The 15092-nt window shown below is 36.6% G+C and overlaps 1 protein-coding gene across 4 annotated transcripts in view; it reads right to left on the bottom strand.

Annotated features, from left to right (window-relative positions):
- Nucleotides 1-308: 308 nt before the first annotated feature.
- ANGEL2 (angel homolog 2) overlaps nucleotides 309-15092 on the bottom strand; it is a 20497-nt gene continuing 5713 nt past the window's right edge. For all 4 annotated transcript variants that reach the window (XM_008055149.1, XM_008055155.1, XM_021710934.1 and 1 more), the window contains 7 exons: nucleotides 12783-13039; nucleotides 12020-12089; nucleotides 10461-10882; nucleotides 6635-6761; nucleotides 6172-6229; nucleotides 2992-3155; nucleotides 309-770 (listed from right to left, as the gene is read on the bottom strand). In XM_008055149.1, coding sequence (XP_008053340.1) covers nucleotides 619-770; nucleotides 2992-3155; nucleotides 6172-6229; nucleotides 6635-6761; nucleotides 10461-10882; nucleotides 12020-12089; nucleotides 12783-13039 — 1250 coding nt within the window. In that variant the 3' untranslated portion in view covers nucleotides 309-618. The remainder of the gene's footprint in view (nucleotides 771-2991; nucleotides 3156-6171; nucleotides 6230-6634; nucleotides 6762-10460; nucleotides 10883-12019; nucleotides 12090-12782; nucleotides 13040-15092) is intronic.

A 15092-nucleotide genomic window follows, 5' to 3' on the forward strand; every position in this document is an offset into this window, starting at 1 on the left:
CGTAACAAAATGCAGGTATACTGCATGGCTCAGGACAGTAATAAGATGGATTAAGCATTTTGTACAATTTAAAAGGCGTTATCAAGTTCCTTCGTAAACAAACTAAAATGGTTGGCTGGACACCTATGAATGATCCAATGATTTCTAGATGAACTAATTAGGACTCAACAGAGGAATCTCTCAATGACATCAAACCTTCTATAAATGAAATGAGCTATGGTCTGCAAGAACACCAAGGTAGTCTGGATCTACTGTAAAGCTTGCCAAAAACATGAAATTCTTTATGAAGTGGACTAAAGAAGATGCACTATATTTAAAAATCACTGTCAATTATACTAGGATTTAGAATACAAAATATTTACATCTCTTTTACAATAAAGAGTATTTAGATCTCACTTGTCAGGAAAATATTTTTCATTATTAAAAAGGAAAACTGTTATAAATTTGTTTTTTCTTATATGTTTCAAAGCATCTAACAATTTCTTCAGAAACTTTTTGGAGTCACAGCATAAAAATAAGCAACACGCCAACACTTAGAAACTTTATATTCTCTGAAAAACTTTACATTCTCTGAAATTTACAAATCAGACAGAAAATTAGTACATAATCAAAGAAGAATCAGTGTTCAAGTCTGAACTTAGCCAATAAAGGCAAATGATCTGAAGAGTTATTTTCATTTGGAAGTCCATTAACAGTCCATAAGTCTTGCTCTGTAAGAAGTGACAGTCTAGCTAGAAGTTTCAAGCCACCAACCAGAGCAACTGCAGTTCCTACATTAAAGAAGCACATATTTAGTAAAACTGTGTCAATAGTTATTGCAAATTAATCATACAAGTCTTTCTCCCAAATGATGATATAGAACTTGAGACCCCTCTGAAAGACTAATGTGGTATGAAACATTTTTAGACTATGATTAAAGCTTTACTGAGTTATATAACCTAAATTTAATTTTTAAACACACAGCAGTTTCAGACATTTTTTCTATTTCAGGTATTTTTTTCTATTTCAAGTTCTTCAAATAATCTTTAGAAGAAAATACCAATGTAATACATATGAATGTTAAAGAGTAATTTGAGGGAGGGAGGGGCAACAAGGGTACCTGCATAATCAATGTTTGTATACCTAACCCTGAACTGTACCACATCTTTATAATTTAAAAAAAGAATAATTTGAGATTGACAACTATGTAAGAAATTCATCCACCAACCATCTGTAATTGCATAAAACCAGATACACCAACTTATAGCCCTGTAGGACTGGGGTCCCCAACCCAGTTTGTGGCCTATTAGGAATGGGGCCACACAGCAGGAGGTAAGCAGCAGGCGAGAGAGTGAGTGAAGCTTCATCTGTATTTGCAGTCACGCCCCATCACTGCATTACCCATCTGCCTCCTGTCAGATCAGCAGCAGTATTAAATTCTCACAGGAATGCAAACTCTATTGCAAACTGCAAATGTAAGACACATAGGTTGGGTGCTTCTTATGAGAATCTAATGCCTGATGATCTGAGGTGGAGCTGAGGCGATGATGCTAGTGCTGGGAATAGCTACAAATACAAACTAACATTAGCAGTGAGGTTTGACTACACAGAGATTATAACAAATCAATTGCCTACAGACTCTTATCAAAACCCTACCAGTGAGTGGCACGTGAGTAAACACTTCAATTGTACAGCCACATGTGTGGTAAGCTTTAAAGCAGAATCCAAAACTTACTTTACTCTGTGCATGGTCCACCCATTATTTTATGTGCCACTTCCATCTGTGCCTCTTTTTCTTTTAGGGTGTGTTATGTAATTTCATTATATATTAAAATGTTGTAACAATAGAAATAAAGTGCACAATAAAAGTCATGCACTTGAATCATCCTGAAACCTCTCCCTTCTCCAGTCTGTGAAAAAATTGTCTTCCATGAAACTGGTCCCTGATGCCAGAAAGGTTGGGGACTGCTGCTGTAGGAAGTTTATAAGGTAACTGGAAAATAAATTAGTATAATTTAGTCCCAGACAGTCAGCATCCACAGAAGTACAGTAAAAGATGACATGCTCTTATTGTTAAGAGATTTGAGATGCAGATCCATGACACACTCCCGCCGCCTAGTGAACTTCTGTTAGCATGACAACTACCAGAACCCGATTATGAATTCAAAGCATCAGGCATATTTTGTAGAGTTGACCTAGTGGGAGGAGTAAATCATTTTCTGAGGGTAACTAATAAGGCTATTCCCAGAAAAAGGGTGAAAAGAAGAGCAAACAAAAGGGAAAAAGACTAAAGTAGTACCAAAAAAATGGAAGAGATTTAAAAAAGGGAAAATCAGAAAAGAAAACACAGCTGCCCACATTTTGGACTTCCAAAGTTTTCTTAATGGTATTTGTGTACTTCCAGAAATTTTAAAATGGATTTTCTTTACTTTAAATCCCTTGGTTAATGTTTAAAAACTAATTTTCACTGAATCATACAAGGAAAAGTTTTTTTATCATCTCTGCTTTTTGAAAACATATTCATAATATAGACCTTTCCTTCTCTGAAAGATTCAATATTCCAGGGTCAACATGACAAAATTGTCTATTGCTGGCTGGATAAGCATGATTCTACAATGAAGGCAGTATGTCTTAGTACAATTTAAGCACAAAACTATGATGACCATTTGTAACATATTCAGTTTCTGGCACAGAAAAAATATTAAATTTATGGCAAGTAAAAACAAAGGGCAAGATTAAAGACCTGTAACTCAGAGGCCGAATGGAGCTGGATGGCAGGTATGAGGAAATAATTATCAGGTAATAATCTGCTTTGGGTATTTAACTGCCTCCCTCATGTGCAAGTAATCAACTGATTTATTCAAACATATTACCAATCTGTCTATTTCAAAATATTTTTAACTTCTAAATCTAGAACTTCATCTACATGTTTAGCTAACTTGCTCAATTTCAGCCTTGAGGTTTTACCTACTATGCTTTCTAGCAGAATCTAAGATTACATGCATTCTTTACCTGGGTGTCCAGCAACATCTTCCTTTTCTGCAGAGTAGAAAATATAATCCACAGTTATAGCACTTCGAGAATGACAGGTGGTCACTTCTGGAACTCCAGTATCAGGAAAGTAATGTGAATAAACAGATGACAAGCTAAAATGATGCTGTAAATTTGAAGATAATCTAAATTGAAAAGAAAAAGGGTTTAGCAGCTATCAAGTTTTTTATGATTTTTATAATTCCTCTTATTTACTTTTTCATTTATTTTCCAAACTAAAACTGACATTATAACAAGCTTTAATAGACCATGGCATAATCTATCATTCATTTATGGAGTAATATGAAAAACCCATTAACAAGGCTGTAATACATGTGGGTAAAAAAAGCTCAGTAATGAACATGAAAATGTGATTTTTAAAAAATTATTTATAATATGCTTGAGAGCTTCTACTTACTAATAAATATTCAAGAACAACTTATAAGTTTTGTTGTTGTATTTTTAAGAAAGAGAATCAAAGTGACCTTCAGGGCTATTTGGAACTCCCCAGATATATGATGAAAGAGGGACCTTATTTTCCTCTGATTATTCTTACAATGACATGAGATAATTCTGCATTTTAAAATAGCTCCTATAATGATTAACATTTACTTCACACTACAAATACATATGGTAAGTAATGGGTTTAAAGATCATTTCCTAGTGACACAGCATATATTTTAAGAATCCTTTATGCCTTGAAGGAAAATGTTATTATTATTTTGAGTTGGAGTCTCACTGTCACCCAGGCTGGAGTGCAATGGCAGGCTCACGGCCACTCTAGCATCTACCGGCAGGGCTCCAGCGATCCTTCCACTTCAGCCTTTCTAGCCAGAACTACAGGTGTGCGCTACCATGCCTGGATTATTTTTTGATTTGTTGTAGAGATGAGGTCTCACTATGTTGCCCAGGCTAGTCGCGGGCTCAGGCACTCCTTTCACCTTGGGATTACAGGCTTGAGTCACCGCGCCTGGTCTATTTTTTTTTTTTTTTATTTTAAGCAATTTATGCAACATTCACCAAACATCTCCTAAAGTTCTAGGCACTATCTTAGGTGCTGGGGATACACAGATAAAGATGTTTTCCCTGCTTTTAAAGTGCTCACATATCAATGAACAAAGGTAAATCCTTAAAAATGCCCTTTACAATGTAGCAGCTTTTTATGTCTAAGGACTCATATTTACAATACATAAGTCTCCTGCAAACTGTTACCTTTCCATCAATTTTTCAGTTTACAGATATAAGCTATACAAATAAACACATTATGTATATACAGATATTCAAAAGTATCTTTTGTTATACCCCATTTTAAGAAAGATTTAAGAATTATTCAAAACTAAGTATTTGTTAGTCAGATTAGCTCCATCTTTATTAATCTTACTCAGAGAAGTTTTATCTATATTTGAAGAGTTAATCATGAATTTTTAAATATTCAAAATAATTAGGCCAGGTGCAGTAGTTCATGCCTGTAATCTCAGCATTTTGGGATGCTAAAGTGGGAGGATTTCTTGAGCCTAGGAGTTTAAGACCAGCCTAGGCAATATAGCAAGAACTCATCTTTACAAAAAAATCAAAAGAATTAGCCAGGCGTGGTGGTGCATGCCTGTAGTCCCAGCTACTCGAGAAGCTGAGGCAAAAGGATCACTTGAGCTCAGGAAGTTGAGGCTGTAGTGAGCCATGACTATGTCACTGCACTTCAGCCTAAGCAGGAGTGAGACCTTGATTCAAAAAATAAATAAAATTTTAAAATTGCCTCCATTTTTACTAGGTTATTTGAGATAAAGTTTCTTGAAAAAAGTATACAAAATAAAGTAAGATTAGCAGTAAAATGAATAAAAGATCTAGCTCTTAAATTTAAATGTTAAAAAAAATTTTTAAAAGCACAATATATGTCAGGCATGGTGGCTCAGGCCTGGGTAATCCCAGCATTTGGGAGGCTGAGGCAAGAGGATTGCCTGAGTCCAGGGGTTCAAGACCAGCCTGGGTAACTTGGTATGACCCCGTCTCTTCAATAAATAAATAAAAATAAGCTGGGCGTGTGCTTGTAGTTTCAGCTATTTGGAAGGCTGAGGCAGAAGGATCGCCTGAGCCCAGCAGGTTGAGGCTGTGGTGGCTGTGAGCATGCCACTGCACTCCAGTCTGGGCGAGAGTGAGACTATGACTAAAAAAAAAAAAAAGAAAAAAAAAAGCACAACACGAAACAAGTATTTCAATAATCTCCCAAAGATACAAGATTTAAGTCTCTGCCCTACTGTAGTAACATATATCTATTTCTCAACCATAGTTGCAAATATTCATGTTTCCTTAATAATAAGGAATTCTGGCATCTGCATTTCTCTACTCTGACAACCATTTCCTACAGTTCAAGAGATAAAAGTCATCTTTTGAACTGGCATATTTTTTGGATCAATTCTCCTACAGTTGTTTTGAGATCTAGTAAATAAGACTATGGATCCTCTTGATATCGGAAAGATATTTTTCTGTGATCTTGACCTTTGCTTAAATATATAAATATTGGCCATGAACAGTGGCTCACTCATGTAATCCTAGCACTTTGGGAGGCTGAGGTGGGAGGATTGCTTGAGGCCCAGCCTGGGTGATGCAGCAAAACTCCATCTCTACAACACATTTAAAAATGAGCTGGTGTGGTGGCCTATGCCTGTAGTCCCAGCTACTCGGGAGGCTGAGGTAGGAGGATCGCGTGAGCCCAGGACTTTGAGGCTGCAGTAAGTTATGATTGTGCCACTACAGTCTGGCAAAAGAATGAGACCCTGTCTCTAAAAAAAAAAAAAGAAAAAATATGTAAATTTCAAAGAGTATTTGAGCTGATCCAAGTCCACAGACAAGCTGTTTCCTTTCATAATATTACCTAGGCACTGGCTATGCATCAAATATCGTGCTTTATATATTTTGCCTCATCTAATCTTTACAACCAAAACTATAAATAAGGAAACTGAATCTTAAAGGGGTTAAGGTTCTTGCTCAAAATCATACAGCTAAAGAGTAAGTAGAGTAAGGATTGGAACTTGTTTGAAGAGTCATCACTCTTTACCAGTACGGAATATTATCGCCTTCATTTTTTATCCAAGTGATTTTTGAGAAATGATTTTTTTTTATTCAACCAAAGTTAGCAAATGTCTATTGTTTCTTTCCAGAACTCACTTTTCAGCTGTCACTAGGACCTCGGTTTTCTTTAGCTGTGTTTGTGTCAGATCACTGCCTGTAAGGACACAGAGAGAAGTGTATTAATACTATTAATACAGTTTTGTTCTAGTTTGCCTTGGTATAGTTGTCTTGCTCTAGAAACAATAATTAAGATTTATCTAGGTTAGATAGATGCTGAGTTAAATGTTTCATCTTGGAATCTATGTTTCGATGGTCTCTAGAATTAGGAAAATTACAAACAATTCCAAAGCAACATGTGAGTAAATCATGCAGATATTTTTGGAAGTTCAACTTTAAAAAGGTAAACTTAGAGCTCTTAATAAAAAAGAATGAACAAATAACTATATGTTCACATATAGGAATAGTCTCTGAGATGTTATCCCTTTAAAAATTTAATTTTATGTCTTCAAAGTAAACACTATTACCCAGCAGACTGCCAAAATGTATTGCACACACTTACCTGTCTTTTCTACTTTTGGTACCTGCTGTACCTCATACACACAGTTCTGTGAGATACCTAGGTTTGGGGGCCAAATTGGAATAGATAAAATTCTTTGTCCCCGTGAAGACTGTTCCTGGCCAGATACCTAAACAAAATTTCAACAGGTATCTTAAGTGAACAGATTTTAAATAGCAGATGTATTGAAAAGTTTATATCCTAAATAAAAGGTAATCCAACAGTGGTAAATATTATCCTTTATTCATTATATTCAGTGGTTATTAGTGCTTATAAAATCTTATTCAAATACAGTTCAGAAAAGCATCTATCATTTACATGAATACGATAATTTTTTCCCCATACATGTTTTTCTCGAATTTGGACATCCAAAATATCTATAGCTTTGGACTAATACTGCCTGTGCTTTTTTGCTACCTGCAATATATAGTTCCTATTGCACCACATACAGGCATACCTTGGAGATATTGCAAGTTTGGTTCCACACCACCATGAAAAAGCAAACATTACAATAAAGCAGGTCACAGAAATGTTTTGGTTTTCCATAAAGTTATATTTACACTATATTGTGGTTTACTAAGGAAGCAATAGCCTTATGTCTAAGAAAATAATATACATACCTTAGTTTTAAAATATCTTAATGCTAAAAAAGCTAACGATCATCTGAACTTTTAGTGAGCCATTCTACTTTTTCTGGAAGAGTGTCCTGTCTTGGTGCTTGTGGCTGCTGACTGATTAGGGTGGTAGTTGCTGAAGGTTGGGGCTATGTGGCAATTAAAATAAGGTAACAAGTATGTCTCATCATCAGTTGACTCTTCCTTTCATGAAAGATTTTTCTGTAGCATATTTGACAGCAGTTTACTCACAGTAGAACTTATCTCAGAATTGCTGGGTACAGTGGCTTATGCCTGTCATCTCAGCATTTTGGGAGGCTAAGGCAGAAAGACTGTTTGAGGACAGTAGTTCAAGACCAGTGGCACAACAAAGCAAGACCCTCTTCAAAAAACTGAAAAATTAGCAGGGCGTCACAGTGCATGCCTAATTCCAGCTACTCAGGAGGTTGAGACAGAATTGCTTGAGCCCAGGTGCTTGAGGCTGTGATGAGCCATAATTGTGCCACTGAACTCCAGCCTGAGCAAGAGAGTAAAACCCATCTAAAAAAAAAAAAAGAAAAAGAAAAAAAGAAAAAGAAATCAATTCTCTCAGACGCTGCCAATGCTGTCTTATCAACTACATTTATGTAATATTTTAAATCCTTTGTTGTCATTTCAACAATGTTCATAGAACCTTCACCAGGAGTAGACTCCATCTCAGGAAACCACTTTCTTTGCTCATCCATAAGTAGCTGCTCCTCCTCATTCAAGTTTTATCATGAGATTGCAACAATTCAGTTACCGCCTCAGGCTCCACTTCTTATCTGGTTCTCCTGCTCTTTCTACCACATCTGCAGTAACTTTCTCCAATGAAATCTTGAACCCCTGAAAGTCATCGATGAGGTTTGGAATCAACTTCTTCCAAGCTCCTGTTACTGTTGATATTTTGACCTCCTCCCACGAATCATGAATCTTCTTAATGGAATCTAGGATGGTAAATCCTTTCCAGAAGGTTTCAATTTACTTTTCCTAAATCCATCAGAGGATTCATTATCTATGGCAGTTATAGCCTTAAACGATGTATTTCTTTTATTTTTGAATGGGATTCTCATTGTTTCCCAGGCTGAAGTACAGTGGCACAATCATGGCTTACCGCCTCGACTTCCTGGGTTCAGGCAATCCTTCTGTCTCAGCCTCCTGAGCAGTTGGGACTACAGGTGTGTACCACCATATCTAGCTAATTTTTTTCTTTTTTGTAGAGTGAGGTCTTGCTATGTTGTATAGGTTGATTTCAAACTCCTGGGCTCAAGAAAGCCTCCTGCCTTGGTCTCCCAAATTGCTGGGATTACAGGCATGAGCCACGGCACCTGGCCCAAAATGTATTTCTTAAGTGAGGAGACCTGAAAGTCAAAATTACTCCTTGATTCATGAGCTGCAGAATAGATATTGTGTTAGCAGGCACGAAAACAACACTTACTTCTTTGTATACCTCTATCAGAGCTCTTGAGTGATCAGGTACACTGACAATGGGCAGAGATACTTTGAAAGTAATCTTTTTTTTTTTTCTGAGCAGGTCTCAACAGTGGGCTTAAAATACTCAGTAAGCCATGGTTGTTCCACTGTTGGAGCAAAGGCAGCATAGATTTAGCATAATACTTATGGACTTTAGGATTTTCAGAATAATCAATGAGTGATGGCTTTAAGTCATCAGCTGCATTAGCCCCTAATGAGAGTCAGCCTTTCCTCTGAAGCCAGGCTTGGACTTACCTCCCTAGCTATGAAAAGTCTTATATGTCATCTTTTTCTGATAGAAGGCTGTTTTGTCTGTATTGAAAAATCGATTGTTTAGTGTAGCCACCTTCATCAATGATCTTAGTAAGATCTCTCGATAATTTACTGCTTCCCCTTGCACTTTTATATTATGGAGATGGCTTCTTAAACCTTATGAACCAACCTCTGCTAGCTTCCACCTTTTCTTCTGCAGCTCTTCACCTCTCTCAGTCTTCACAGAATTGAAGACAGTTTGGACCTTGCTCTGAATTAGGCGCTGACTTAAGGAAATGCTGAAACTTTCTCCATATCAGTAATAAAGCTGTTTGCTGTCTTATCATTCCTATGTTCACTAGAGTAGCACTTTAAATTTCCTTCAATAAACTTTTCCTTGCATTCACAACTTGGGTCTTTGGTGCAAGAGGCCTAGCTTTTGACCTGCCTTGGCTTTTGATATGTTTTCCTCACTAAGCTTAATCATTTCTAGCTTTTGATTTAAAGTGAGAGATGTGCAACTCTTTCACTTGAACACTTAGAGGCCATTGCAGGGTTATTAGTTGGCCTAATTTCAATATTGTTGTGTCTCAGGGAGAGGCCCAAGTAAAGGGGGAGAAATAGTTGGAGCAGTCAGAACACATGACATTTATTAAGCTCGCCATTTTATATGGGTGCAATTCCTAGCACCCCCCCAACCACAATGGTAACATCAATGATCACTGATCACAGATCAACATAACAGATATAATAATAATGAAAAAATTAAATTATCAAAATGTGACAGAGACATAAAGTAAGCACATGCTGTAGGAAAAATGACACTAACAGACTTGCTTGTCACAGGCCTCAATTTGTGAAAAATGTGCTATAAAACAAAGTACAATAAATAAAATGAGAGAGAGAACAACTCTTATAAAATTTTAAACTATCACTCAAAACTCCAGTAGTAGAGAGCTTATATTAGTTAAATATACTTAAGATCAAATGATCTAAAGTAAGAAGAAGAAAACACAACAGAAATAACGTGGTAAATTTTTCTAAGCTCAAGAATTAAAATATTTATTATGATATAAAAGAACTTATATAATATTTAATACTTAAATTATTGTTTTGTCAACTGTATTGCTCACATCCAACATTCCATCCTGCCACTTTTTGAGTAGTTCCATATTTGTGAAGCGTCCACATCTGTCAATCTGTCAATGCTTGTTTTTTTCCTTATCCCCCTCAATTTGTTTTTTTTGCTGCCTGCTAATTCCTTCAAGCAGTATGTTGCACAGATGGAGGAAAAAGATGAGATTCAACCAAGTGAACATAATTACTTATTAGTAGTTGTAGAAAATATCATTGCTTGGTAAACTGAGGGTACTGGATTATTCAAGGTTTTCAAACATCATGTAGTGACTATTTTCACATCATGATCAGAGTAAAAAAGTCCACCTTCCAATAACAATGAAGTGACCACTTACCTTTCCTATGGCAAGTCCTTCATAATTCAATTTTCCTTCCTTTATGAAACTATAGAGTGGAGAACCAGGAACAGAATTAAAGTCACCACACATAACAATAGGGCAGAAGCTGCCATCTTTCTGATGAGCAACACTGGAAATCTCTGCCAGCAGCATTGCCAATTGGGTCAGCTTAATATCTCCTCGCCTTGGATTATACAATAGATGTGTATTAGCTACACAGATTGAGGGAGAAGCAGCACATGGAATTTTGGGCTGCAAGAGTAAAACTAATCCAACATTGTCTCTGTCCAACAGAGAAATATCAGGGCGGTAGAATTCCACTGGGTTCACAGATAAGAGTGAAAATTTGGAATGTTTGAAGCAAATGGCACAGCCATCAGGTTTCTTTCCTGTCCGCATCTTATATTCACAGTGATAACCTGTAAAGAAGAAATGAATCTTTAAAAAATCCTGTACACATATATTTATCAAACCACAGCTCATCTAGCACTTTTGAACAATGTTTATCAAAGTATATTCTGCAAAACATTAGTAATGTAGACAGTTAGTAAGTGATGGAATAAAAAAAACCATTTGCGACTGGGCCTAACAGTCCTCTTGACTGGCAGACTTAAATCCTTAATATGCTAATGTGTATACCACGCTCCTATTCCCATCCTAGTAAAATTCAGTGATGGCAAAGACAGTAAGTCCTTATAATAATCTATCCCCTCACTACCCCCACCTCATATCCCTGCTCTTTTTGCCTGTAACTCTTTCCCCTCTCTCCATTCCAACCACACTGACCTCCTCACTTGCATTACCACATCCCAGCCTCAGGGCCTTTCCCTTGCCATTTCTGCCCCGGGAATGCTCCAGGCATGGCTTGTTCTTCACCCACTTCAAGTTTTTGTTCAGAAGTCATCTTATTTGATCACTTGGTTCAAAACTGAAAACTCTCCCCTGCTTTTCTGCAGAAAACTATTATTACTTAACATACTACTTATTCATTTGGTTTGTTGGTCTTTCTCCACTAGAATGAGAAGAGAAACATTTTATCTGTTATGTCCACTGCTAAGTCTCCACTGCCTAGAACAGTACATGGTATACAGTGGGCACTCAAAAAATATTTGCTGAATGAATGAATACAAAGTAGGCACATTTCTCAAATGTATGTGACCACAGGTGACCTGTTTCTAGAAATGTTTGTCACGTAGCTTTATGGCGTCTATCCATTAGGTACTGGTGGATACTGGTATTATATGATAAACTAGACAGAATGGTCCCTGCTCTCATGGAGCTCAGAATCCTAATAGTCTAGTATTAGACACAGCAACTCCTGGAAAAGGAAGCTACTAAGAAATTTTTATACGCCTTTTTGTTTGAATTAAAATTATGTATCAACACAGAATTTTCTACTTGAAATGCCTCAATCTTTTCCTGGCTTTTGGAAATTGAGTATTACAAAATTAAGATTTTTAGCCCAAATACGCTACACATCTTTGTTAGCAAACTATGCTTCAATAACACACAAATATTCAAAAGTAAATGTGGCTAAGATAAAAGTTACACTGTACCCAATGATTCCAAACTTGGCCTGATCTCTGTTCCATAATGATCTTCTTGGACTTCTTGCAAACAGAGTACCTTGGGGGAAAAATCGCTAGAATTAAAACACAGAAATGCAAATACGAATTTTCTGGTGCTTTTATCTTTAAAAATGGGTTTCTAAAGTTCCAAACCTGATGAGGGTTGAAATAAAAGATTTATACTCCTTTTATGTTGTTATTTATAGATCTACCAAATTAATGTTTCCAAATGTAGTTAAAACTCTGGCCTTTAATCACATGATATATTCTTACTATTCAAAATTAATATTTTCCAAAGGAAATCTTTTTAATTTACATGTTAGAGTATTTTTCCTGAACTTACATGTGCATTACTACTAATTATTTCAAGTTCTTTAAAAGGTTGATTTCTTTGAATGTCATCATGTAGATTAAATTTTTGTATGATTTTTAAAAATTTCTAAACCAAAGGAAATATTTACTGAATATTTAATATATTGCTAGTCCCTGTCTCAAAACTGACCAACACTTAAAAGTTTTCAAATGCTTTTTTGAAAAGTTAGATGATTATTTTTTATACCAACAATCATACAAATAATTATTTGGAAGTCATGATATCTTGTTAAGAAATGTTCCATCATTAGTCTTAAACATCTTCTCTTCTTACTCCACAAGCAAAGTGGACAAAACCATTTAGTTCACAAATGCACAGATGAGACATTTAACCCAACTTTTTATTGTGTGAAGAATTTTGATAACATTTTGCACTTACATCTGCATCAAAGTGTTTAATTTCTTTCAGAATATTGGGAAACCTAAAACTCCAGTGTAATACTGGCCGCCGGCAATGTCTATAAAGGTGTGAATTATCTTCCAATAAATCTTGTGAAAGTATATTATAGGACATCACTGAAAAGTCAAACTTGTTCTCAATGTCTTCACATTTGGGGTCAACATTTTTGTCTCCTAAAATCTTCGTTTTTTCTTTATTATGGCTACATATATATTCCCAATTCCGTTTTATCATGCCTGTTAAAATATATTAGACAAAATATAAAGAATTAATCAAAAGGAGACCATATAGTTTTCTGTAAGTATTTTCCAGTCTTATAAAAACTCCTATAGGCAATGAATAGAATATTATTCCCCAGCACTGAATAACTAGAGTTGTTATCAAATTGATTACAAAGGCAGTAACATGATATACTGACTGACCAAGAAGTATAAAAAAGGTTTAAAAAGAATTAGTAAGTCATTGTGAAGGCTGAGAGTATGTGCTAAAACTATACAGGGATTGTGGTTTCTCAATTCTCTATGGTTAAGAAGTGACTTGGCCACAGACATGCTTAGCAACTTTATAACCAAATAATATATTAGTATGTCACAGTTGGTTTTTCAGTAAGATGATTTCACATTGTATTTATTCCCTATTAATAGAATAAGATCATCAAATAACTAAGTTCCAGAAATAACTCTTAGTTCAGAATTCTGGCTTATACATGAATAAATGATATATAACGGCAACTTATAGAAATAGTATTTTGTGTTTAAAACATTAAGGTGAAACAATGCAAACAAAATGAACAAAGGAAGTCTTATGAATACTAAAGCAGAAGCTAAACGTAGCATAGCTACAGAATGCTAGCAGATGATGACTGGATAATGAACCTAGCATGTAACACCCAGGGATGAGTCACAGTTTATATTCTGCAAAAGTGGTGAACAGAGAATCAAAAAGCATGAGACTTTGCAATTACAGGCAGTCCTTGACTTAGAAATGACCACCATGTGTTGTGTGTATGTGTATGTGTGTTCACCTCTGATCTTATCTCCCATACCCTGTCATTAAAGAGAATACTCTTACTATCATGGAAGCCATGAAGAAAAACGTGGTACTTTTAGAGAATCTATGAGTTCAACAGAAGGGGAAAATAAGAAATGGGAAGAACATGGGAAAAAAAGATTTAGAAATGGATATCCAAGTATGACTAAATTATATAAACAACCTTAGCCCTAAAATATCTCCCTCTATCCTGCAAAAAGGTTTTTACTTCACTGAATTACAGTGCTTAAAATTCTACCAATTAAAAATTAAAATGAAGTTAAAATAATTGATACACTTATATATGGGGTAAGAAAACAGCTAAAAGGGAATACACCAGTATTTTTTTTTTTTTGAGTCAGAGTCTCACTCTGTTGTCCAGGCTGGAGTGCAGCGGCACACTCACGGCTACCCTGGCATAGACCTGCTGGGCTCAGTCAATCCTTTGCCTCAGCCTTCCAAGTAGCTGGAACTACAGGCGTGTACTACCACACCTAGCTAATTTTTTTTGATACATTGTAGAGATGAGGTCTCACCAAGTTGCCAGGCTGGTCTCAAACCCCTGGGCCCAGGCAATTCTCTCATCTCAGCCTCCCAAAGTGTTGGGACTACAGGCTTGAGGCACCGCGCCCTGCCCAGTATTTTTCTTTTCAGTTGGAGTCTCACCCAATCACCCAGGCTGGAGTGCAGTGGCATGCTCACGGCCACTGTAGCCTGGACCTTCTGGGTTCAGGCGATCCTCCTGACTCAGCCTTCCAAGTAGCTGGAACTACAGGTGCACGCCACCATACCTAATTTTTTTACTTATTGTAGAGATGAGGTCTGGCCAAGTTGTTCAGGCTAGTCTCGAACCCCTGAGCTCAGGCAATCCTCTCGCTTCAGCCTCCCAAAGTGCTAGAATTACAGGCGTGAGCCACTGTACCAAGCTTACACCAGTGCTCTTAAGAGTAGTTATGTGGCTGGGCTTGGTGGCTCAGCCTGTAATCCCAGCACTTGAGGCCAAGGCGAGTGAGTTGCCTGAGCCTGCAGGTTCAAGACCAGCCCAGGCAACTTGGTGAGATCTCGTCTCTACGATTAAAAAAAAAAAGAAAAAAATTAGCCAGATGTGGTAGCACATGCCTGTAGTTCCGGCTACTTGGAAGGCTGAGGTGGAAGGATTGCCTGAGCCCAGCAGGACAATGTTGGGGTGGCCATGAGTGTGTGTGCTACTGCACTCTAGCCTAGGTGACAGAGTGAGACTCCAACTCAAAAAAAAAAAAA

This window comes from Carlito syrichta, unplaced genomic scaffold, assembly GCF_000164805.1.
Source record: "Carlito syrichta isolate Samal-C Ts95f unplaced genomic scaffold, Tarsius_syrichta-2.0.1 Scaffold80553, whole genome shotgun sequence".
Classification (NCBI taxonomy): Eukaryota; Metazoa; Chordata; class Mammalia; order Primates; family Tarsiidae; genus Carlito; species Carlito syrichta.